General features: G+C 33.1%; 2 protein-coding genes across 3 annotated transcripts in view; one reads left to right on the top strand and one right to left on the bottom strand.

Annotated features, from left to right (window-relative positions):
- The window catches only part of LOC143254333 (uncharacterized), a 105,150-nt gene extending 99,232 nt beyond the window's left edge, over nucleotides 1-5,918 (top strand). For both annotated transcript variants that reach the window (XM_076509342.1, XM_076509343.1), the window contains 5 exons: nucleotides 120-394; nucleotides 888-945; nucleotides 1,263-1,477; nucleotides 2,265-2,473; nucleotides 3,432-5,918. In XM_076509342.1, coding sequence (XP_076365457.1) covers nucleotides 120-394; nucleotides 888-945; nucleotides 1,263-1,477; nucleotides 2,265-2,473; nucleotides 3,432-3,624 — 950 coding nt within the window. In that variant the 3' untranslated portion in view covers nucleotides 3,625-5,918. The remainder of the gene's footprint in view (nucleotides 1-119; nucleotides 395-887; nucleotides 946-1,262; nucleotides 1,478-2,264; nucleotides 2,474-3,431) is intronic.
- A 2,894-nt stretch (nucleotides 5,919-8,812) lies between these two features.
- Nucleotides 8,813-22,600, bottom strand: LOC143254332 (RNA polymerase II subunit A C-terminal domain phosphatase SSU72-like). Its single transcript, XM_076509341.1, has 5 exons — nucleotides 21,594-22,600; nucleotides 20,791-20,934; nucleotides 11,627-11,766; nucleotides 10,440-10,558; nucleotides 8,813-9,942 (listed from the first exon to the last, which is right to left on the bottom strand). Exons 1-5 carry the CDS (start codon nucleotides 21,668-21,670, stop codon nucleotides 9,841-9,843), a joined length of 582 nt encoding a protein of 193 aa, XP_076365456.1. The 5' UTR covers nucleotides 21,671-22,600; the 3' UTR covers nucleotides 8,813-9,840.
- Nucleotides 22,601-22,920: the final 320 nt, after the last annotated feature.

Below are 22,920 nucleotides of genomic sequence, written 5' to 3'. Positions count from 1 at the left end.
AGTATTATTGACTGTTTTCTTGTGTAATGAATAGAATGTAGTTAACATTTCAAAGGTTTCTTTGTCTATGTTTATTTTTTTAAGTTAGAAATTATTTTTTTTCACTGTTTTTTATTCAGCTCATCAAGATGATGATGATTCAGGAAGATCTTCGTGGTCTGGAGTTGTTAGCTCAACATTCAGTAGTCAGGACAATCTAGAGGAAGAAGAAAAGTGGCCAACGTCCTTCTGGACACAACTTAAGGTTCTTACCCAGCGTAACTTTCTAGAAGCAAAGAGCCGTATGCTCTCCAAGTTGAACTGGATTCAGACTATAGGGTTGGGACTTCTGTGTGGACTTATTTGGTTCCAGGTTCAGCGGACAGAGCCGACACTCTGGGATATCCGGGGCTGGGTGAGCACCTGTATTATTGGAACCCTATTGAACTGTTAACAGTACAACCATTAATAGAGAATATGTGCATTAAAAAAAGTGAGATAAAAATATCGTCTATATTGCCATTAAAGTAAAAACAAAGTTAGGATTCAATGTACTCTACAAAAAATAAAATGAAACTTGAATATTTAATGCATCTGAATTTTTTGTAGAATACAGTTTTCAGTTTAATCTACTGATTAAATATCCATTTTGCATTGTTATGGCTAGCCCAGATTCTTTGGTTCTCATCTCTGAAGTGAAATTCTATTTATTATCTTAAGATAGTATGGTAAAATATCAAGGATAACATGTTCAGTTTTGGGTCATAATACTGTTTTGGACATCTGTGAGGAAAGCAGCAGACATTTATATCTTTTAAAAATTCAGTACAATTTTATTTTGTATGTGTATTGTTTTTAAACTATTGTTTTCCTTTCAAGCATGAAGGTTTTTATTCAATTTGTTTCAGATGTTTTTCAGTATGACATATTGGATGCTGTTTGCATTATTTGGAGCTTTGATTTCTTGTAAGTGTCACAATTATACGTCACTTTCGATATTGTAAGTCGTAATACTATCAACCTTATTTACAATTTAACATTATGCTCTGTATGAAACTGTTAACTATAAGTTATTATCTGCAAATGCAAACGTTTCTGACAAAACTTGTTTTTATACGTACATATAATTATGTGATATTTTCACGAAATGGGTAACTGGAGTTAAGAAACGTTGTGTTTTTGTTTTATATGTAAGCTAGTAAATCTGAACTTGTATGCTGGTATTAAACAGTATGTTCTATAAGTTTTGTATTCATTCTGCATGTTTAATATTGTTTTTCCAGTTCCTCCCGAACGGGAAGTGATAAACAAGGAAAGGGCGTCAGGAGCATACAGATTATCTGCCTACTATATGGCCAAGATGATTGGAGAATTACCTCTGACATTAACTTTACCTACTGTCTTTCATTTTATATCTTACCCAATGTTAGGCATCTACAGTTCGCAGACCTTCCTTTGTCTTTGGGGTTTTCTCATCCTCAACACCATTGTAGCTCAGGTGAGTAACCATGACAACCAGCTAAAATCATATATTGTTATGGTATTCAGTGTCTTAACTCAAGTGAGAAACCAAGACAATCAGTGTGAGCTTGTATTTTTATTATTTCAGTATTTTGTGTCCTAGCCCAAGTGAGTAACCATGACAGGCAACTGGAATCCATATTTTTATAGAATTCTTGTACAACTGTTTTGCTGTATAAAATATTAATAAATTGAGTATCTTTTGTTTTAGTCTATTATTCTGGTGGATGTTGCTGTTATTTTAGGAAATAATCATGAAAAACAGTTTTTCTTGTAAACAATTCATAAAGAAAAAAAAATATGTTGAATTTTAAAAACAGTAAATATTCTTTTCAAAACAGAATTTAATAATTAGTTATGTGGTATATGAACTGTTGGTGTTTGTACTTTAACACTGCAGCATTTAAGATGGACACTGAACACAATTCATACAGATTTGTCTTTGTTACATTCCAGTGGTATAAAACTCTAGAAAGTTCCAGTATTGCTGAAGGTAGGTTTTGTAGTTATAATCAAAGCAAGATCATTTATAACATTTTTGTAAATAATTTGTAGTTATAGTTTTAGTTAAACATGTTAACATTTTTTTAGACCTTTCTCACATGAAACAAGTCTCGCAAAATTGGCTTTTTAGAGATTTCATTTATATTTGATGATTAAGATCATAACGTGTATGTGACATCTTGATGCTCCAAAGAATTATAATAAGATAAGTTTTATAGAATCCCAACAAACAATACCTAAATTATATATATTTTTTACAGAGTGTCGGACTGTTTATTGGAGCATCCTGTACTGACCTGCAAGTTTCAGTAACAATTTCTGCCCTCTATTCGTTATCCACCATGTTGTTTGGTGGTTACTACTCTTCTTCAATTCCTCCATGGCTTCAATGGCTACAATATCTTTCTATTGTTCATTATGCCTATCAAAACATGCAGATAGTGGAGTTCACTGGAGGGCCACCAATACGGTGAGGACATACCAAATTTATGATAGCTAATTTTTTTTAAAGATATATCTTATATTATTTCAGAAAATATTTAAAAGTTTGAATGACGGGTTTGTTTGTTTTTTTTGTGTTCGTGATTATTTGTTGTTTGTTTTGTCTGTTTATTTTTTGAATTTTGCTTAAAGCTACGTGAGGGCTATCTGCACTATGCATCTCTAATTTAGTAGCATAAGACTAGAGAGAAGGGATCAGCACCCACCACCAACTCTTGGGCTACTCTTTTACCAATGAATAGTGGGATTGTCCATCGCATTATAATAATGCCCCCACAGCTGAATGGGTGAGCATGTTCGGTTTGACATTCAAACATGTGACCCTCAGATTACAAGTCGAGTTCTTTAACCACCTGGCCGTGCAGGGCTTTATTTGTTGTTAGCAAGAGTTCATGATATTAAGTTTCATGAAGTTTTCTCTAATTCTTTATTGTTTCTTTTAGCTATAACATGCATTATTAATAAGCTATTTTTTAAAATCATTTGCCCCTGTAGAAATGTCTTTTTAGCAGTATTTTGCTATAAGCCACAGAAAGCATTTTCCAATATGAAATACAGTTTTTCTTCAATTCGTTTGTAATATATCTTCATCAAATAATCATGAACTAATAAAAACTATTTGAATACAGTAATTATTTACGATGAGCATTTTTTTTTAGTTTTAATGTGTAGTTTGGTTAAGTGTCTTTCTTGTGTAAATATATTTATATAAAGTAGTTTGGAAAAGTATGATATTGGCTACTTTATTCACATTTAGGTGAAAATGCATCTTCAAAAGTATTAATTAAGGTTAGTAATGTCTGTTGCCAAGTAACAAGTTGTATTTACGAACCTTTAGATATTTGAATAAAATGTTGAGGAAATTACCTGCTCAAGTCTTTTGAGAATATCTTTGTAAGAATTTTATTTTTATTTTTCTCTTTCAGGTGTGCATCAACTAATTCTCAATTTGAAGTGTGTCATTCTGGCCTTTCAGTATTTATCCCAGTAAGAGATATCATTAACCAACAAGGCCAGACGTTCCCACTGTGGGCCAATACATTTATTTTGGTGACTTTTCTGGCTGTTTTTCGAGTAATGGGCTACCTGGTACTGAGGTTTATTCGTAAACCAAAGTGATCATCTTATTGCTTCATGAAGTATATCAAAATATAAAGAAATAATCTGAAACTTTTTAATAGTGCATACTGTTTGAACTATGCTCAAATATTGAGAGATATCATGCCAGAATTGTCTGGCCAAAAATATAACGTAGATATCTGAAGTAAGATACATGATATATAAATATATATATATAGATATATAGTTATTGTATATTATAGTGCCAAAACAAGGGCACAAAATTGTCCTTCACACCTAGAGGGTACTGAAAAGGTATCCTCAAGGCCTGTGGTAACTAACCAGTATGAAGAGATTGTTCTCTGCCAGAATTAATGGACTGTGATTTAGTTATAATATGTGAATTATGGGTCTCGGAAACAAGCCAGATAGAATTGTTCTCTGCTAGAATTAATGGACTGTGATTTAGTTATAATATGTCAACTACAAGTCTAGGAAACTAGCCAGTATAGAAGGATTGTTCACTGCCAGAAATGAGCAGCTGTGATTTAGTTATATTTACCTACAAGGGTGAATGAACCTACTCCCGGTAATGTTGCAAGTTGGGTCAACAAATGCACATTTTATATGTCAAGAAGTTTAAACTCTGATTGGAACTTTCATTTTTATCACATCTTGTGTAATTGTCTCTAAAGCTTCAGACCTGTTGGATAAATAAGATAACTAACTATTCAGTGTGAAGAATATGGTACACAGTAATCAATAAACCAAATTTATCAACAGTTTATCAACCAATGTGTGTAGTTCTGTGAAACAGAAATATGAGAATTAAGCTATTAGAAGGAAATTATCTAAGAATAATTGTGTGTTTGATTTTAATGTACCTAGTCAAGGTCGAGTCTTGATTGAAAATGATTCAGTAATCTGACACCGATTTCCATTAACTGTTAATTTCTCAAACGCATTTTAGATTTATTCTCAGAACATACAGAAATGGTGTTCACAGCGAACCTTGTATTTGAAGTCCTTTCAGCCTCTGACATTTTTACCACAAAGCAAGTAATGCAATTTACAATTTTAAGTAATAAGATAAACTCTGTGCACAGAGATGCATTTCTTGTTCCTTCAACCTTAAATACAAGTAACTAGCTAACCTCTCAAGAAAGAAGGATTGTGTTAAATATTATTTTTAGACAAGTGAAGGGGCAACAAATATGCTGGTATCCTTCAAATTATCAGACCTTTCATAATCCTTGGATTACTTATTGCACATACCAATCTTTAGTGTTCAAAATCATAAAAAAAAATAATAAAAGCATCAGCATTCATTTCATATTAATGGACACCAATCTGTAGCCAGGTTTGGAAGTTGGGGTTCTTTTTTGGTCCAAAGTTGAGCTCCTTCACATGTGACTTCAGTAGTGCCCAGGGACGAACAGAAAATTTCCAAAATATGTAATGGTTCCTTTATTATCACTGCAAATAAGTATTTGCATGAAATTTCTTCTTTTTAGTTTGAAAATGTTATTTCTGCGTCTATGTACAGTGTTACAAACGTAATTGTATAATGAAAAGGCCATCATCAAAGAAAGGGAAAAAATGAAAAGAGTGGAGGTTCAAAGAGATTCCTTCCTGGTTATCCATATAATGGACACAAGAAGAAAAATCTGATTGTTATATATAGTTTACAATTCAAAAATTTCACTTTAACCTGAAATGCAAAAATATTAGCTATAGGATTCTAAGTTTTCCGAGATGAATGCATTTTAGAAGAGAATGGTATTTTGAAGTCTTCTTATCAGTATAACTTGAAGATAGCAAAAATATCTTTACAGAGAGAAATCACAAATAACTGATATTGATGTGTTTATGTGATAAATTCTTGGTAAGGTAGAAAAGTATTATTAAAAAGAACCTATTCGAAAGTAGGTTCTGTTGGAGGAAAAGAAAACTGTTTTGATCTGGAATTTTATTTACAATTTCTATTAAAATCTTTTGTTTATGATATGATGTTTCATTTTTATATCACCATAAGAAGCAATAAACTATTTTTGTGACAATTTTTAATCTAAGCTACAACGTGGAACAAGATTCGCTCGTCACTTTAATCACAAGTTTAGTTCTGTTGTAAGCTTACATAATACATGATTTTAGTAAGCATGGCCAGTTTTGTATTATACAAGATTTTTTTTTAAATGAATATCTAATTCATTAATTGGCCAAAGTAAGTTTGTGAAAGTAAATCTAAAAGTAGTATAAAGTGCAAGTTGCACAAGTCCAAATATGTACCCACCAAATAGGTAGTGAATGTTTCTGTTGTGTCTTTATCAGAATAAAGAAAGATTTTATCAAGTTTTAATGACTCATGTTCTCAGTTTACTTGTACACCTGTTGGCACATACACAGGTTAATTGTTTTATTTGTTCTTCAGAAGTGTCTATGCATATTTATTAAAAGAAAAAGTACTCTGAAGGTAAATTATTGTAGTTAATTATAAAATGATAAATCCTGAGCACTTTCGAAAGGTGCACCTTTCTTCAGGGATAAACTGGTCTTAGTTTATTATAATCAGAAGTAATAGTCTCTTAATTACAACTGATTTACATAAAAGTATTGTATATATTTTTACTGAAAGACTGCTGTAATACAATGAAGTTTGTTTCTCCTGAGAACTAAAACATATAAAGTCTGAACATTAACTGAATTTGATCATTTACATGTTTTGTTTTTTCAGTTGGTTATAGAAATAAGTGCAGTTACACAAATAATTTTCCATGAAATTTAATATTGGGATATGAAACATGACAATCATTGTAGATTTATTTACAACAATAATGGACACTAAGACTCATGAGACTTACTCTAAAAATTGTAGAGTTTACAACAATAATTACTTGCATGGCTTTACCTTTTGACATTCTGTGAAGAGGTCACTGATGCGGATTTTGTGTGTTCAGCTTTTTAGAAACCATTTGAGAAGGTACTACATAAAAAGCTTGTTAAAGAAAAATATCTGGAGGATAGACTGACTTATTGGATACAAAACTGGATAGATGGAATAAAGCAGGGATTGTTGTAAATGGAGTTCAATGTAATTGAATTTACATTGAGTGTGGGGAGGGTATCTGACAACTCAGTGTTAGGGCCTTTGTTTTTCTGATTCATACCAATTACAAAGAGGGAATGGTCAATAAAGAATCCAAATTTACTGATGATATTGAGGAACTTTATAAGACCTGCTGACACTTGGGAATGAAAATATTGGATATTTAAATCACTTGAATTGCTTATCAGAAAAAAAGGAACAATAAACCATAAAACACCATTTCCTATTGTGTTTCCATAAAACTGGGTCAAAGTACACAGTCTTCAGATAAGTTTTATTCATTCTTCTAATGGGGCAGTTGACCTTTGGAATGAGTTGTCTTAAGCTATGGTGGATTTAGCAAATTTAAGAGAACTCTTAATATTTGAATTATAATAGTTAACTTTGAGTGTTTTAATGTTTTTGTTTGTTTTTTGAAATTTGCACAAAGCTACATGAGATAGATATCTGTGCTATCTGTCCCTAATTTAGCAGTGTAAGACTAGAGGGAAGGCAGCTACTGATCACCACCAACTCTTGGACTACTCTTTTACCAACGAATAGTGGGATTGACCATCACATTATAATGCCCTCATGGCTGAAAGGGCGAGCATGTTTGGTGCGACCAGGATTCCAACCTGCGATCCTCGGATTACCAATTGAACACCTTAACACACTTGGCCATGCCGGGCCTTTCACGCTAAGAGAATGACTGGGCACTCTTACAACATGCCTTCATTTTAAAGTGAGAGGAATGTTTTGGGACATCGCAGGGATTTGAACATGTAGGATAAGATATTTTTAATGAACATGTGTAAGTGGGTGTACGTGCATGTGGATTATATAAATTATTCTGTTACAACCGAAGAATATTTGGGAAAGAAATAAAATGATTATAAGTCAAACGCCTTAACCTACCTGGCTATGCCGGTCCTGTTTTAATTTAATTAGAAAGTTCAGTGGATGAAATGACCTAGATGGACCTACAAGTCCCTTGCTATCTTTAGAGTTTATCACACCATTACCTTTAACAAAGTTTCATTCAAACTTTAATTGAACTATATTACTAGTGCACATCAGGGAACTTGACATTAAAATATAGTGTATATTATCAAAATTTTAATTTAAAACATTCTCAACTTTTTATGCTTGTGTCATATTTGTGCTCATAATTTTCCTTTATTGATGTTTTCTCTTATATTACTTTCATAGTCTCCAAGGAATTAGAAACACCAGCTACAGATAATCACAAGCACAATTCTAAAAATTTGACCCTCATATCATGATTCGCCAAGATATCAATAAATTCTTTAAAAGAGCTCCTTCACTTTTTACACTCTTTTTGCCAATGATTCTTCAAAGACCAATGGAAGCATTTATAACCATTATTAGAAAGAGCATCTTCCTCTCCATCAAAATATAATATTGATTTAAATTTCCCACATACACTGTTAGTTAGAGTACTTTTGTTTTGGAAATCTTGGTTCTTTTCTTCTATTTTACAAGTTAATTCTAGAAAGCCATTCAGATTATAATAGCCTTTTGATGTTTTGTGCTGGTGCCTAATGCATTTTGTGTTCCAAAATGCAAGTGATTTTATTTCAACTAATTTAGTGTAAACAAATGAGGCCTACAAGCAACTGCATGTGTAACAAGGGCTGCACATTGATCTTGGTGTTTATTATGGAGGCTAATGAGACGTCAATGAGCCTTTGCTTTTGATGAAGGGCATTATTACAAAGAACAAGCATTAAAAACCAACAGTTGAAAAACACTGCCCTTTTTCAGTTCCTAGCAGACATGTAATGTTTATTGAAATTTTGCCAAAATTTGGGAAGATATATTTATCTGTCATTTCTCACTAGGTGGGTCACTTCATACTTAGTATTAAACCATCACAGTATTTTCACTTACATCAGAATTGTACAGACATCCATACTAGAAAACAGTTTAAATTGCAAATTATCCAGCTCACATATTGTGATTGTCTTGGCCTACTGTTCTCAACTTTCAAGGCCTAGAAAGTTTAAAGTACTCTCAGTAAGGTTCTAAGTATTATAAGCAGACTTCTGACGATTAAATTCATACGTCTGTCTAATGACAGATGGCCAATAAGAAAGTGTTTAATAAATATTTAATAATATTGAAAAAGAACTGGCAAACTTTCAGTGGTCAGTAATCTTTATTGACAAAAAAATTGCAAAAATAAACAATCTTTTAAGAGTTTTCTTTCGTATAATTCAATGTGTTGTCCAAAGTATTTAAAATGAAACTTGCTTTCACGCCACATTTCTTTTAGAAATTCTTTGAAATTGGCTGACATGTTTCATCAATACAAAAGTATAAAATGAAGAGAGTCCAAGCATTTAGGAAGAATCTCTTTTCAAAATATAGGGATCAATATAATTCTAGGGACAGCTCATTTAACATTATGTTCTCCATTCTTTCACAACTGTATGGTACTTTAGAGAAATTTGTGGGTTGTTATGAAGTCATATAAATTTGTAGAAAATCCCTTATAAGCAGAATACAAACAAGTTTATAATTTTTTTCACTATCAAGTTGAATTTTTACAAAAAAAAACTAACTAAATGGTTAATTTTTTCCAATAATCACAAGGCTGCAGTCAACCATGTATTGAGTTGAGGAATAATTCCTGAGCGTTTTTTCAAGTTAAAAAAATATATTCATAAATGAAATGCTTTCGCAAAATATTTCATGTCATTTGGTAGATAATTTTTTGCTCTAATAGATGGTGTGTTTGATTTTCATATGTCTTTAATTTTGCTTTCATTTTCAGCTCATTAAATGGAATGTCAAGTGGACAAAATCGAGCATTTTCGACACCATCTGCTCTTCGCATTTAATTTCTTGCAATTTCGTTTAAAACAATGCATACTATATACCTAGGTATTACATGAAATAAAGTATCATAATAAATGTTTTGGGTGTAATGTGTTCATGCATTGAAGTATTGTATAGTCTTGCATGTAATGCTTGAATGAAATTATTTAAAAAACGCTCACGAATTATTCCTCAACCTAATATATAATATATAGTTTCTCCCTAGCAGAATAAACTTTAGCAAATTCTCCATGTTAAGTTCCAAACAATTTAACAATCACTTTGGGAGAATGATTAGAAACCTTTTCTATGACTAAAATCATTTCTAGTACTAATATCTATATGAATCAATAAAACTGAATTGTATGAAGAATTGGTTTCTGAGCTTTTGCTTCAAACTCTTGTAACAGCTCATCAATGTCATTGTCCAGGTCTTCAGACTCTGCCATCTGAAAACAAAAGGAATTGTAGCAGTTTAAATACATGTCTTCAATTATTATCTTAGCTCATTTTCATATCATATGATTTACTTGACTTGTGTCAGTGACATTTTTATCATTCCACAGAGAAACTTTTTTAAGCATAAGCGTATAAAAATGTTGTTTCACAGGCAGTTTCAGTAGTTTGTAGTAACGCTTTAATGATATACATATATTCATTTATTAGCAAGTAAACATAATCCATCTGTCAAAAATATTCTGTGGGAAATGACATCTCCACATATATCCATACATGTGGAGATGCTGTTTCCCAAAGAATATTTTTGACTTATGGATTATGTTTACTTGATAATAAATACTCCAAAGTTAAAAGGCAATAAAGTTTCCTAATATAATAAGCAAATTATTCTTGCTCATGAACATATAAACTGTTACTAAACTTTCATTTGAAAGCTAATACAATTTAGGCTTACAAACACTTATTGGACAATTAATTTATTTTATACCATTTGTGCCATCTCACATATAAGAAATGCTCCAATTGTGGCTTCTTCATGGTTATCTTGGATTTCAATGTTGATGATATGTACTGGGCTGTTGTCCACCGGAGATCTATTTGATAATTCTGAAACAAGAGGACTTAACATTGAACCACAAATGCAGAAAATATTAACTATGTGAAAACAACCTAAGCCTGGACTTTTACAATACAGATGGACAAAGACCTTACATATATATGAGTTATGACTCCATTTTTGTTGTTGTTAAAAATTACACTTATGGCTAAAGAATACTCAATAAGTCTAAGCATGTTATTCATTGTGAGAAAACACAACACACCCAGTTCAGAAGTCATGCAAAAACACAACATGAAATGTTTAAGAACTCTTGACACTAGGCATTTCTCACAACAATCACCCCGTTTTGATGTATATTTTAATGCTTTAGACACAGTAAGACTTACAAAGTCTTTCTTTAAAATGACCGTAATTAATTCTGTGTGATTGGATAGTTTCTAAAGTTTTTAAAATGGATTATTTTTCAAATTAAGAAATTCAATGAAACACCATAATTGCAAAACATAAGTTTCTCTTATGAAATTGATTTATTTAATTGACTGACCATAAACTTTTGACAACTCTCAAATTTTTGTCCTTAGAGAGTATGTTAACACTCCTACGAAAAGACGTTTCTAGTCCTGATTTCTCCAAGCCCGTTCCCCTGGCTGTGGTTTCGCTAGATAGTAGATAGGGACAGTTGGAATCTCGTTAATCCATTCATTAATGGATTTAAATGGCAATTTCATTTAAATACAAAATTATTAGCCTAATATTAATAACCTTTCAAGTTGCTCTGGGGCCTATCAGGCCCCACTTTTCGTAGGAGTGTTAAAAATGAAGGGTAGACAAATTAAATGTTTATTAAATTCTGGGAAAATTAATGCAATTATTTCTAAGTTCAGTTCAGGTTTATAGGTCATAATGTCAAGAGATTCTTGGACTTTAACAAGTATTTTATCAGAAAATAATACCATAGTGAATGCTGTTGCTAGATACCATTCCTCTTGTCTATTGGTATGTACAGCTGATACATATCTCAGCCCTTGTGAGGCCTTACAGAAATATCCAAATCAATCACCAGTCGCTGAATACTCTATAACAATATCTGTTAGTGGATTTACAGAGTTGCCTACCTTCGACTACTTGGTCATAAACTCTTTCTTCAGCTGTAAATATAACATCAAACTTCTCCTGGCAAGACTGAAATCTCTCTGGATGAGACTTTATCCTTCGGTTCCTGTCTAGCATGTGAAGAATTCCATTCTGAGTGTATCTTACAAAATGTCAAAGAAAAGCAAACTACAAAAAAAAAGACCGTGGCATTAGCTGTTGATCTCGAACTATTTGTTTTCAGTTAAGTACATGCAAGAGTAAAAATCTGATGATAAAAATATATATTTAACTTCAATATTATAAGAACAAGACAGTTCACAGTAAAGGGAAGATCCAAGCACATAAATCTTCTTGCAAAATTAACAGCTGATTGGTAGCAGAACAATAAACACCAAGTATGGTCATGTATGCTATGATCTTAATGGGAGAGATGATTCAAGTTTGGCAGATAACAGCTTTGGCACTGCATTAACTTTGTAATACATATATATATATAAGATTTATCACTTAGGAATGACTGTAAAGTACTTATTTTGAGTAAAATCAAGAACAGATTCAAAATTACAACTATTTTAACTTTTTTTTTTGTTCACATCCACTCACCGATCATAAGACTGAAATATACAAGAACAACTAACCAGTCAACTTTTTCTTTCTTGGCAATGCACAAGAAGAAATTCTAACTCTAATTGTTACTTAACTACTGCCAACTCAAACAGTTTTGATTTCAAGCTAAAGTTATGAAATTCTGCAATTTAGAACACCTGAAGAACACTTTTTCAGAAACTTTCTGTTTGTCTATTGCAATATCTTTAAGGCATTCAGCAATCCTACCATGAATTGTTTAGTCTTCTACAATAATAGTAGACTTCCTACAAAATTTTCATTCCTAAGAATCAACTTATTCTCATCCAGGAAAACATACACTTTTCACGGATTGAAATATCACATTGCCACATTTAACTCTGCTTGAGGAAATTCATCTTTTTAGCTGGACTTCCCAACTGGTAATGCATGGTCCATCTGTATTTCAGATGTGTTTGTTTTGGTTTGTGGAGATCGAGTTAGCGAGCAAAGGTGTAACACAGAATTACACACGTGGGCTGCACATACATGGCTTTTAACATTGTAAAAGTATATGTTTGCTTGTTATTGAGCACAAAGCTTCAAAATGGGTTATCTGTACTCTGCCGATCACGGGTATCGAAACCATGTTTTTAGCGGTGTGTGTCCGCAGACATATCGCTGTGCCACTGGGGGGGGGCAAATTATATATTACTGGAACTCACGCCTTATGCAGATAAGCCACTTTAAACTCTATTAATTCAATTCTGAATGAAACGTATTATTATGACCCAACTACCGCAGTAAATAATTTTAGGCCCCAGGAGTTCAGCACTACGTCTGCAGATTTATATGATCAAAAACTGGATTTCGATACCTATGATGGGTAGAGCACAGATAGCCCATTGTGTTTGTTTTGTACTCAACCACAAATAATAATAGTAATTTTGAGATTTTGAAAATTTTGGGGTGACATTTTGGTCACAAACAACAAGAAAATGACGAAAATGGAAAGTGAACAAAAAAATATGAAAGAAAAGAAAATGACCAATGAGGTCACAAGAGTGAACAAAAAGCTTGGATTAGATAACAGAAAAACATTTATGAGGAAATGCAACTTTACATGAGGGAATGTAATCTTCGTAACAGCTTTTTCCTTGAGTTAATTAATTTTATTTAATTATTATTTCTATCTCCAATTTTGACTATTCAAATATAAGTATTGGCCAATAACGAAGTGTCATAAGCAGATGTATGAACCTTACAAAATTTGGAAATTATCATCACTCTTACCATCAAGACCAACTGAACAAATCTGCTTTTATAAGAATTAAAACAAGGTATTCTAGTAGCTTCTGCTTATTTCTAAAGTTGAGGCATTACTATCCATATCAAAGTGATTCTGTTCTACTTCCGTACCATCATCTTTTCTGTCAAAATGTAGATTTGGAATATAAAGAAGACCATCAGCATGCATTTCATAATGTAATTAAGAAAACATACCTTTTTCTCTCTCTGCATTCAATGTATACATGTACATATTTCAAAAGTGTTGCATCGATGTACACTTACAGAATGTGAGAATACTTACAGTGGAAAAGCTAATTATCAGATGTCCACAAATGATGATTCATGAAAAGTTAATTACTCCAAAGAATCTTACAACAACAATAAAAACAATATGTAAATAGAAGGTATCTCAAATTATAAGAATTTTTACAGAAATAAACAGCACAGGGACAAGAAAAAAATATGAAAGTTTGCACTAAGTCTTATTAACTGCAGCATGCGAATTTGGTTCATTTGTTTAACGTTTTATGACACAAAGCAACTGGACTATCTGTGCCATATAACTGGTAAAAAAGTTAATATTAAAATAAAATTATTAAAATTGATAAAAATGAATCAAGATAAAACAAAACAAAGGTTAATTTTTGACTTAAAAACTTACATTGCATTAAATCAAATTTTTACATCTAGTTTACAGCAGTAAGAGTGAATGTAAAGTATTACAAGCTGTAAAGACTTTCTGAGCATAATTTTAATTATTATAACTTGCCAAGATGAAACATGGGTAAGTTCAAACATCAGCATTAGTCACCTGAAGTTGGCCTTTCCAGTCCTGGTATCGCGTTATTTGATGTCATGGCCACTGTCTCATTTTGTATCGAACTAATTTTACTTTATGAATTAAAAACTTAATGGCCTTTATAAAAGTAAAAACATTTGTAAGGTGGACAGTGTCACCATCACCAATGACACTGTCCAACTTCAGAAAAACACCTTGGGCATCAGATACTTCCTGGCCATCAGAGAGCAAGATTGAAAGGGGGACAGAATTATATTGTCCACTGACCTTTCAAATTTTGTCCCATATGACTTTGGAACAAGAAGAGATGCTGGTTGTGAATTCAATCCAAGATTCCTTCTGGCTTTGACATTTTACCTGCCAAACATGTGCATGGACCTGCTAGAAAGTGATGTGGTTCGAGAATGTGGGATACCTATGAAAGGTATCCCAGGCCTGTTTTTGAGCCTTTCATGCCATGTGGCAGGCAGGATTCCACCCTGAATGAGGATATTTTGGAAAATGTGTCGAGGTTTTAGGAATATATTGAGCAGCTGCCTGTATAATACAGTCAGTTATTGCTGACATGCAGTCATCTATCAGTGGCAGGATCAAGTTCCACAAGAGAAGTGAAAGAGAGCTTGATCCAGCTTCCACCAGGGCACGTGGGTCGGGTGGCATCAACCACGGCCAGTCTCTCTCAAAATGACAGGAAAATGATCACAGCCTCATGGGTTACTGTCAACCCTCCATGAAATAGTGAAGAGGAGCAAATTGAGACATCAATAGTAGTAAAAGACTGACTAGGTGCATGAAAGTAAGTAAGTAAATAAAAGGTTGTGATCTGAGATCATACACTCTACTAAGCAACCCCTCTCATCAATACCTCCCCAGAGGAGATTATGTTCATTAAAGTCCCCCAGGATTAAAAAGGGAGATGCCAACTGTTCAATGAGAGCATCAAAGTCTGATTGATCATAGATCTCTTTAGGAGACAGGTAGAGAGAACAAATAGTGATGGTATGACCCAAGAAAACATGGATGGCTACAGCTTCCAAGGGTGTGTCGAGTGACAAAGACAGGGTGGGCACATGCTGATTGACCAACAGTGCCACCCCTCCATGCACTTGTCCATCACACAACCTGTCATTTCCACACAAAGAAATCAGCAGGTTTCAGAAATGTTTCCTGTAAGGAAAGATATGCAAGATGATAGGAAGCAATTGGTGTTTTGATGTCATCCAGATTATAACATAAACCTCGACAGTTCCATTGTACTAAGGTGGCCATTTTTATTTATGTGTAGGCAAATTGGGTGGAGAACTCTTCTGTTTATGACCATGTCTTCTTTTTTTTACTGTCTTTATTTGAGGGAGGTCTGTCAACCTCTATGGATCCTGCCCTAGGTCGATTGGGCAGGTCTTTGTCACTGAAAGAAAATTCCAGCAACTAAGGGCATGAATGAAGCTCATTTTGTATCTCTAAGCCAGAGAAGATGTACCCAAGGAAATGCCCATACCCGGAACCAAAGAAAGTCGATCTGGAGGTTTGCTGGAATGAATGGTGGGGACAGAGATAGGTGTTGATGTTGATTCATCAATATTCTTAACCATAGGGGTCAAAAGACTTTTCATATGGTTTGAGAACAATTCTTTCGGAAGCACAGAGAGATCAGTCCTCACTCCCAATGTAGTAGTGGAACAAAGAGCATCAAAATAAGTACAAGGTAAAGTGGTGGACATTAACTTTCAAGCCTCATGGTAAGTAATGTTTCGAATAGTTTTAAAACTCTGTACCTCTTCTTCTTCCAACCACTTAGAGCAAGAAGGAAAGTAGAATGGGTGAGACCCATTACAATTAATGCAATGAAGGTCTGCTTCACACTCATAGGCATCGTAGTCCCTGCCACCTCAATGAGCACACATCAAGGAACCACCACATGACGTCTTCAAGTGACCAAACTGCTGACACTGGAAACATCGGAGAGAGTTTGGAATATATGGGTGTACCTTGTAATTAAAATAACCTACCTTGATGGTGACAAGTGGACACGGTGATGTAAATGTTAAAATAAGTTAAAACTGGTTGGCATTATAATTCCATCTATGCAAGCGGAGATATGCCTCGCTGCAGAAACTCCTTGGGTGGAGAAACCAGGGAGGATTTCTGACTCAGGGATGTTTTTCAAATCCCTCTCAACAATAATTACTCATGACAAATTCAAAGTAGCACGGGGAGTAACCTCAATGGGTATATCCCCAATTGTTTGTGAATGCAAGAAAAGTTCACTGTATTTAGGAGTGGATGTTTCCACCAATACGTCACTAGAGCGAAGCTTTTCAACTGACTTAGGAGAGCCAGCAAGTCTCTTTAGTTCCTTCTGAATAAAAAAGGGAGACATTTGTCCATAAAGATTTGTCTGAAAGAAAATGTAGTGTAAGAAAATGAGGTACAGGTGTTACAGATTGTTGCTCAGAATCTTCAAAACATGGTCGTCTACCTATGGACTGTTTTTTCATTATTTTATTTAAATTTTTTATTTGTGGGATCCATAATAAAGAATATTTTAGTGCCCACTGACCCCACCCATCATGGAGCCCTTGAAGGGGATGCACTACAGTGCCAAACAAGGACACTGAAGCAATGCCACAGTTTCATAAGCACTATATCCAAATACTAGCATCAGGTACAATGTCCACAACACCCACTGAGAACATCCCAACCTGATACTTGATTGACCCTAGCCCAAGTGGACCAGCCAACTGATCCTGAGAAAACTACCCCAAAGCTGACCATATACATGAATTCAAGACCAAAGTGGTGTGTAAGGGATCCTTTCCTCCCCTTCACAGGTCACCACACACGGCAAACATGTGGGTGGATATTTAGATCCCAGAGAAGGTAAATTGAAAGAATAGAGCCTTCTTTGGGAGGTCCCCTCATCACATACAGGAATCCACACCAAGGGTTGAGTTGGGATAATACTGTACAAAGGATGGCTGAAGTATAATGGACTAAGCCTTTCATAAACTCCTCACTGTAAGACTCAAAGACTGTGGGAAAACTTTAAAATTGATCTGAATAATGTAAATTTTAATTCTTTTGTGGTAAGTGGAAAGACCACCAGAGTACAAACAGATAAAGTACCAGTGCCAGACATGATTTTTTTCCCAAGATTTTGAGGGTCAATGGACAGATGCCTAATGATTGGATAGTTACTAGTGTTACTCCTGTTTTAAAGGTGGAGACAAGTTGTTGTAGAAACTAAAGACCAGCCAGTCTTTTTTTCTATAGAGGGAAAATTCTAGAAAGCCTGATAAAAATAGCTTTACAAATTCATTGACAGAAATATCATATCATAAATGAAAGCCAACATGGATTCAAAAGGAAATATCGATTTTCTAATCTGTTAATTAGTTTACAGAATATTACTTGTTATCCAGATAATGGAAATGGTGCGACTTGACAAACTTAGATTTACAAAAAAAAACTCACGGGTAAGGTCCACAAAAAATTAGCTAAAATATATCACATCAGTAACGGTTGCAGAAAGAATAGTTAATTGGACAGTATGGTGAATGGACTGGACAAATCAAAAGGTTACTATAAATGGAATTCAGTCAAATTGGACTCTTGTTATTTCTCTTTCTTATTTGTATTAATGATATCAACTGTAGTATGATCAGTAAATGTAAACTAAGGATATTGAGTTACCAAGAAATATTACAGTGGTTTACATCAATTGGTAAGTTAGAAAAACAGCTGTTAAATGACCTACAAGTAGAGCATGTCCAAACCAATGCATTTGGATTATCATAATTTGTATCACACATAATATAACTGAAACATACTAAATAATGTAACTGCAAAATAGAACATTGGCATAATGATGGATAAACCACTCAAGCCATCACAGCATTGTTCTGTCAACAGTAATAATGCTAACATAGTTCAAGTTATATTTGTAGACATGATTACTTGCCAAGAAATGTAATTATCTTCTAACATACACACTTTTGCTAAAAGTAGGGTAAGACTATCAGAGTTTACAAGATTATCAGAAGTATTAATAGAATAAAGGTCTTCAATTATTTTGTATTTTGTTCATAAGAGAGCAAGATGAAGTGACACAGATTTAAGATTTTGGAAAAGAAAGGCTATGCTCCAGTTACTATGGTTTTATTTGTTTTTAACCACGTGACTGACTTATGAAAGAAATTGTCATACACAACATTAAAGACTAGAACTCTACAGGTGAATAATCAGAGCAATTTTATGGAAAGTATTGTACAAGCTTAAAGTTTGATTTTACATGCATAAAAAAGTGCATGAATGGAAATAAAAGAAACAGACATACAGACACCTTTTTTTAAAATTTTGTCTTACAGGCAGATACTTAAATTCTATCACAATTAAAAAATGAGCTGTTTAAATAAGATTCAAGAACCTTCTACAGCAACTTTCCTTAACACACTGAAGAAACTTAATTAAGGATTTCTCCTGAAAAAGTACTTGTGTGAACACCATTATTATTAAAACAAAATACGGTTTTGAAAAAGAAACTCAAGCAAATGCAAGTTTAATATCGTCTTTACTTGTTATCAAGGTGTTGGAGACAGCTGTGAGAAATAAGTTTGGAAAAATTGAACTTAATAAACAGTAATGAGTTTGATTTCAGCAAATATATATTCTTGCTTTGGCTCTGAAGATTTTCTTACAAGAAAATTCTGTTCCTATACCCAACAATATCCAATCTTCTCTGAGCCCTATGTGCATGGATGGATTGATGGGGGATTGATATGGGTGGGAGACCAAATGCATGCCATGACATTTTACACAGCACCATTAAATATGATATTATGCATTTGATTTCAGTTTTAAAGTTTTGCTTCCTGAAAAGTTTTTGCTGATTGTGAAAGATACCTGGTGGGTATGCACAAATATAGTTTTGGTTTTGCTTCATCACGTAGGAACTCTGACAAATAGACAGTTAACTGTTTATCGGCAATAACGTATTTAATTGTGTTTATGTTTCTAATACACTATTAAGGTCAACATAATTAAAAGTGTTTTGCTTCTGATTTTTGTTTGTATTTAATGTCCGGTGCATCACGTTGCAGTGTCTTAACAGTAGTCAGCAAGCATTGACGGATTCCAGATGCCCTGATATCGTTTTTCCATTGTAGCAATGTTCTGGTGAAATTGAAGATTCCGATGAAACGGTACACGATGGGCAAATGTGGATGTGGTTTTCGTGATCAGCAGCCAAAAATCTATAAGAAACACCCAACAGTGTTCAAGAAGCAAAAACTTTGTTGTGCAGTGAATTAGTCTTATTGAAGATTTAGCAACACTTGGGTTACAGGAAAGTAAATCCAGTTACAAAAAACTGGGATACCAAAAAAAAAACAAAAAAACTGTTGAGTTTGGATATGAATTTTGGAGGTCTTAGAGATCGTGCAAATATTATACACAAACTGTACAATGGCTAAAAGTGTTGTAATTCTTCAGACAAATGTAACTTTACACTATGACTTGTCACACTGACATCCATTTGCAGTCAAATCTTGAATAGAAGTATTTTTGTAATACATTTTATGCAGATAAATGTAATAAAACTTAGACATGTGATTTACCATTCTTTCTCCACAATAGGGTTGTTCTTATGATCTAAACCTATACATATTTGGTTAAATCCCTTCAGTCCCGTAGTTTGTAATATTTAACTGGACAACTACTTAACTAGAACATTAACAATGTATTAACTAATCATGTTTTACATCTCTTAAACCTGCATCATCTGATTTTGTCATCTGAATGTTTTTATTGTGTTTTTTTATACAACACCTGGATTATAAATTCTAAACACCTACAGATCTTAAGACCCACAATCATGTTACCAATAAGCTTTTATATTCCTTTATTAAGAGATGTCGTTCTATTTCTATACAATAACTTCTCCTAAAATGGAAGCATACACATCAGTTCTCTTCCAAACCCTCTCCACTATAACGTCCTTTCTCAAACAAGCAGCTCAAAACTGAACATTAGGTTTACTCAGAACTTTACAAAAGATATTGGTGATCCTTCACATGCACTACACATTTCTACAAATTAAAATCTTATACTTGCCCTCAGGCAGAATTTTTTATTCTTTAGGACCACTAGATTTCAAAATAATTTACCTGACAAGATGGGATATATTAATAATTAGGTAATTTTTTTTTCTAACTGGCAGTACTTTTGCTCTAATGGTTTCCATTCTCTTACGAATTTACTTGACAGCTAATAAAAAGGATATTTACTTTTTTGCCTCACATCATGCATGCCACACTGATAATCTTTTAAAGGCAGTTAGTGTAAGATTTCAAAGTATCCAGTGATTATCAGAGTTAGATGCTGTTTCAATGCAAAATTCCACCCCAAGCAGTGTAAGTTTGGGGATGGATGGGTAATCTAATTGGAGCGTACGATGTTTGGACTTTTACTTTATCACATAATGCAACCTAACATACTTTCAAATAAAATTTGTTTTTTCCTGTTAAAGGATACAGGCTCTTATCTTTGGACAACAAGTCCTGATACATCTGTTCATATGAAACAGTGAAATCGTAAATGTTGGGTTTGTCTGGAGAGGGCCCTGGTAGCTTCACTTGGTTTCCAGAGCCAAATGATCGAACTCTAAAACCTTTTTTGCTAAAAAAGAAAATATTTTGTTAAGATAAATATGCAACAATCATAAAACAGACCATGCCTTATTACCACTTTTATACGTTTAATTTAAATGGACTAAATTACAAACAATTGAGACAATATTTACAGAAAAAGAAAAGGAATTCATACTGACAAAAATATGGATTATCAAAAAGAAGATCACATTTATTTCATTTAACTACACAATGAAGTTTCAGTTCATTCAACGATACATCTAAACATTTGTTTCACTGACAAATACAAATTTCTCTTTATTATGCCAAATATTTTGACATTGAATACTGTTAAATTATTATACAAATCACATCAGGAATCCATAGAATATTTCATGGTAACAAAATTAGAAATGTTTCATTATGATAAAAACATCAACATTTGTGGTCTCATATCATACATGTACAGTAATGGAATCTTATACAGGCAAAAAAATAAAAGATTCCAGTGTAACTAGTAAATTAAGATAGCAAAACACTGTTTCAATGCAGAAATCATATCCTATATCTCTTAGAAATTAGATATAATTATCTAACAATTCTTGAAGATATCCCAAATAAATGTGGATTTGGAAAACATAAGATAATTTTTTACACGAAAATGCAACACAATCATTATTCTAATATTTCAAATCATTTGTAACTCACCTCAAAAAAGCATGAGCTTCCATACTTCTGTTTTGATTACTTGAGCACACAACAGCAACTTTCATGTCATTGGTCATTTTTAATTATTTTTACGTTCACACTTACACACACACACACCAAGACTGTACAGAAACTGTATATTGTTTTATAGTTAAAATGATGCGATTTTCATAAGTTTATTCCTCACAATAACTTGAATAAATTACATTCGTCTGGAGTGCACAGTATATATCAAACTGGTGCATAGCTTCCTATACTATATTTTTTTTAAAGCTCACTGGATTGCAGATACTTGTAGTTGCAAAGTTAATCACAGTACTCAATTCACTGTAAACGATATATACACTTGTAATACTGATAGTGGCAAGTACACAGTAGATTCAAATATACAGATTTGCATTTTGTATTGTTTTAAGACACAAGTTTAAATCTCTAAATACCTACTCCATATTTGAAAGAAAATGACAAACGACTCGCAAACTTCGCAAAATGTTTTAAATGTTATCCCAAGCTCCACTTCTTGAGTAAATCAACCACAGTACATATAAGATGTGACACTATATTTCTTAACCCTAACACATAACTACGTGTCTACAACACTAATCACGTTTTGTACTACCACTGGTAGTCTCAGACAAACGAATAATCATTTTGTTTTATAAATATCATATATATAAACACGTTATTTTAATTATTATTTTAAAACCAACTTATTTCATAATCGGATATAGGTCTAACACACTTAGCCCCTTCGTTTGCTTCTCACCAAGTAAATTACAAAAGTAATATTGTTTTTAATTTTGCGTAACACTACGTGAGAGCTGTCTGCGCTATCAAATAATTTAGATGGAATAAACTAACGAGAAGACAGTTGGTCAACACACCCTTCGCCAACTCTTGGACTACTCCTTTACCAACGAATAGTGGGATCGACCATGTTATTTTAATACCTCTATGAAAGGGCTGAAAGGGTTGGTATGTTTGGTGTGACAGGTATTCGAACCCGTGATTAACAAACAGCGAGTCGAGCGCCATGACCACTTGATAATGAACATAATAAATATTAAACAGAAAACTAGTATAGATAAAGTAACTATAAAAATATAAATAACGTTAAAAATTAACCCTAATGATGAATCACCTTACTACAAAATAATAATAATTTAAAATAAAAACAGTTTTATACAGTTCTTTGAAGCTGGTAGAAATTTAGCATTAAAAAAAGAAAAGAAAAACAACTTTAATTTATTTTAAGGAAATTGATATCAGATATTCTTCAAAAATAAAAATCATGAAATCATTTTTTTTATTTTTACACTTCGTCCTA

This window comes from Tachypleus tridentatus, chromosome 6 (assembly GCF_004210375.1).
Source record: "Tachypleus tridentatus isolate NWPU-2018 chromosome 6, ASM421037v1, whole genome shotgun sequence".
Classification (NCBI taxonomy): domain Eukaryota; kingdom Metazoa; phylum Arthropoda; class Merostomata; order Xiphosura; family Limulidae; genus Tachypleus; species Tachypleus tridentatus.
The sequence above is the reverse complement of the archived record's forward strand: the minus strand, read 5'-3'. Positions and strand labels throughout refer to the sequence as shown.

Excerpts from the sequence above, each read along its gene's own strand:
- LOC143254332 (XM_076509341.1), bottom strand. The coding sequence starts at position 21,670 with ATGACCAATGACATGAAAGTTGCTGTTGTGTGCTCAAGTAATCAAAAC. Across the intron at positions 10,559-11,626 it reads TTATGACCAAGTAGTCGAAG|AATTATCAAATAGATCTCCG; the intron begins GTAGGCAACTCT and ends CTCTTGTTTCAG. Across the intron at positions 9,943-10,439 it reads TATGTGAGATGGCACAAATG|ATGGCAGAGTCTGAAGACCT; the intron begins GTATAAAATAAA and ends TTTTGTTTTCAG.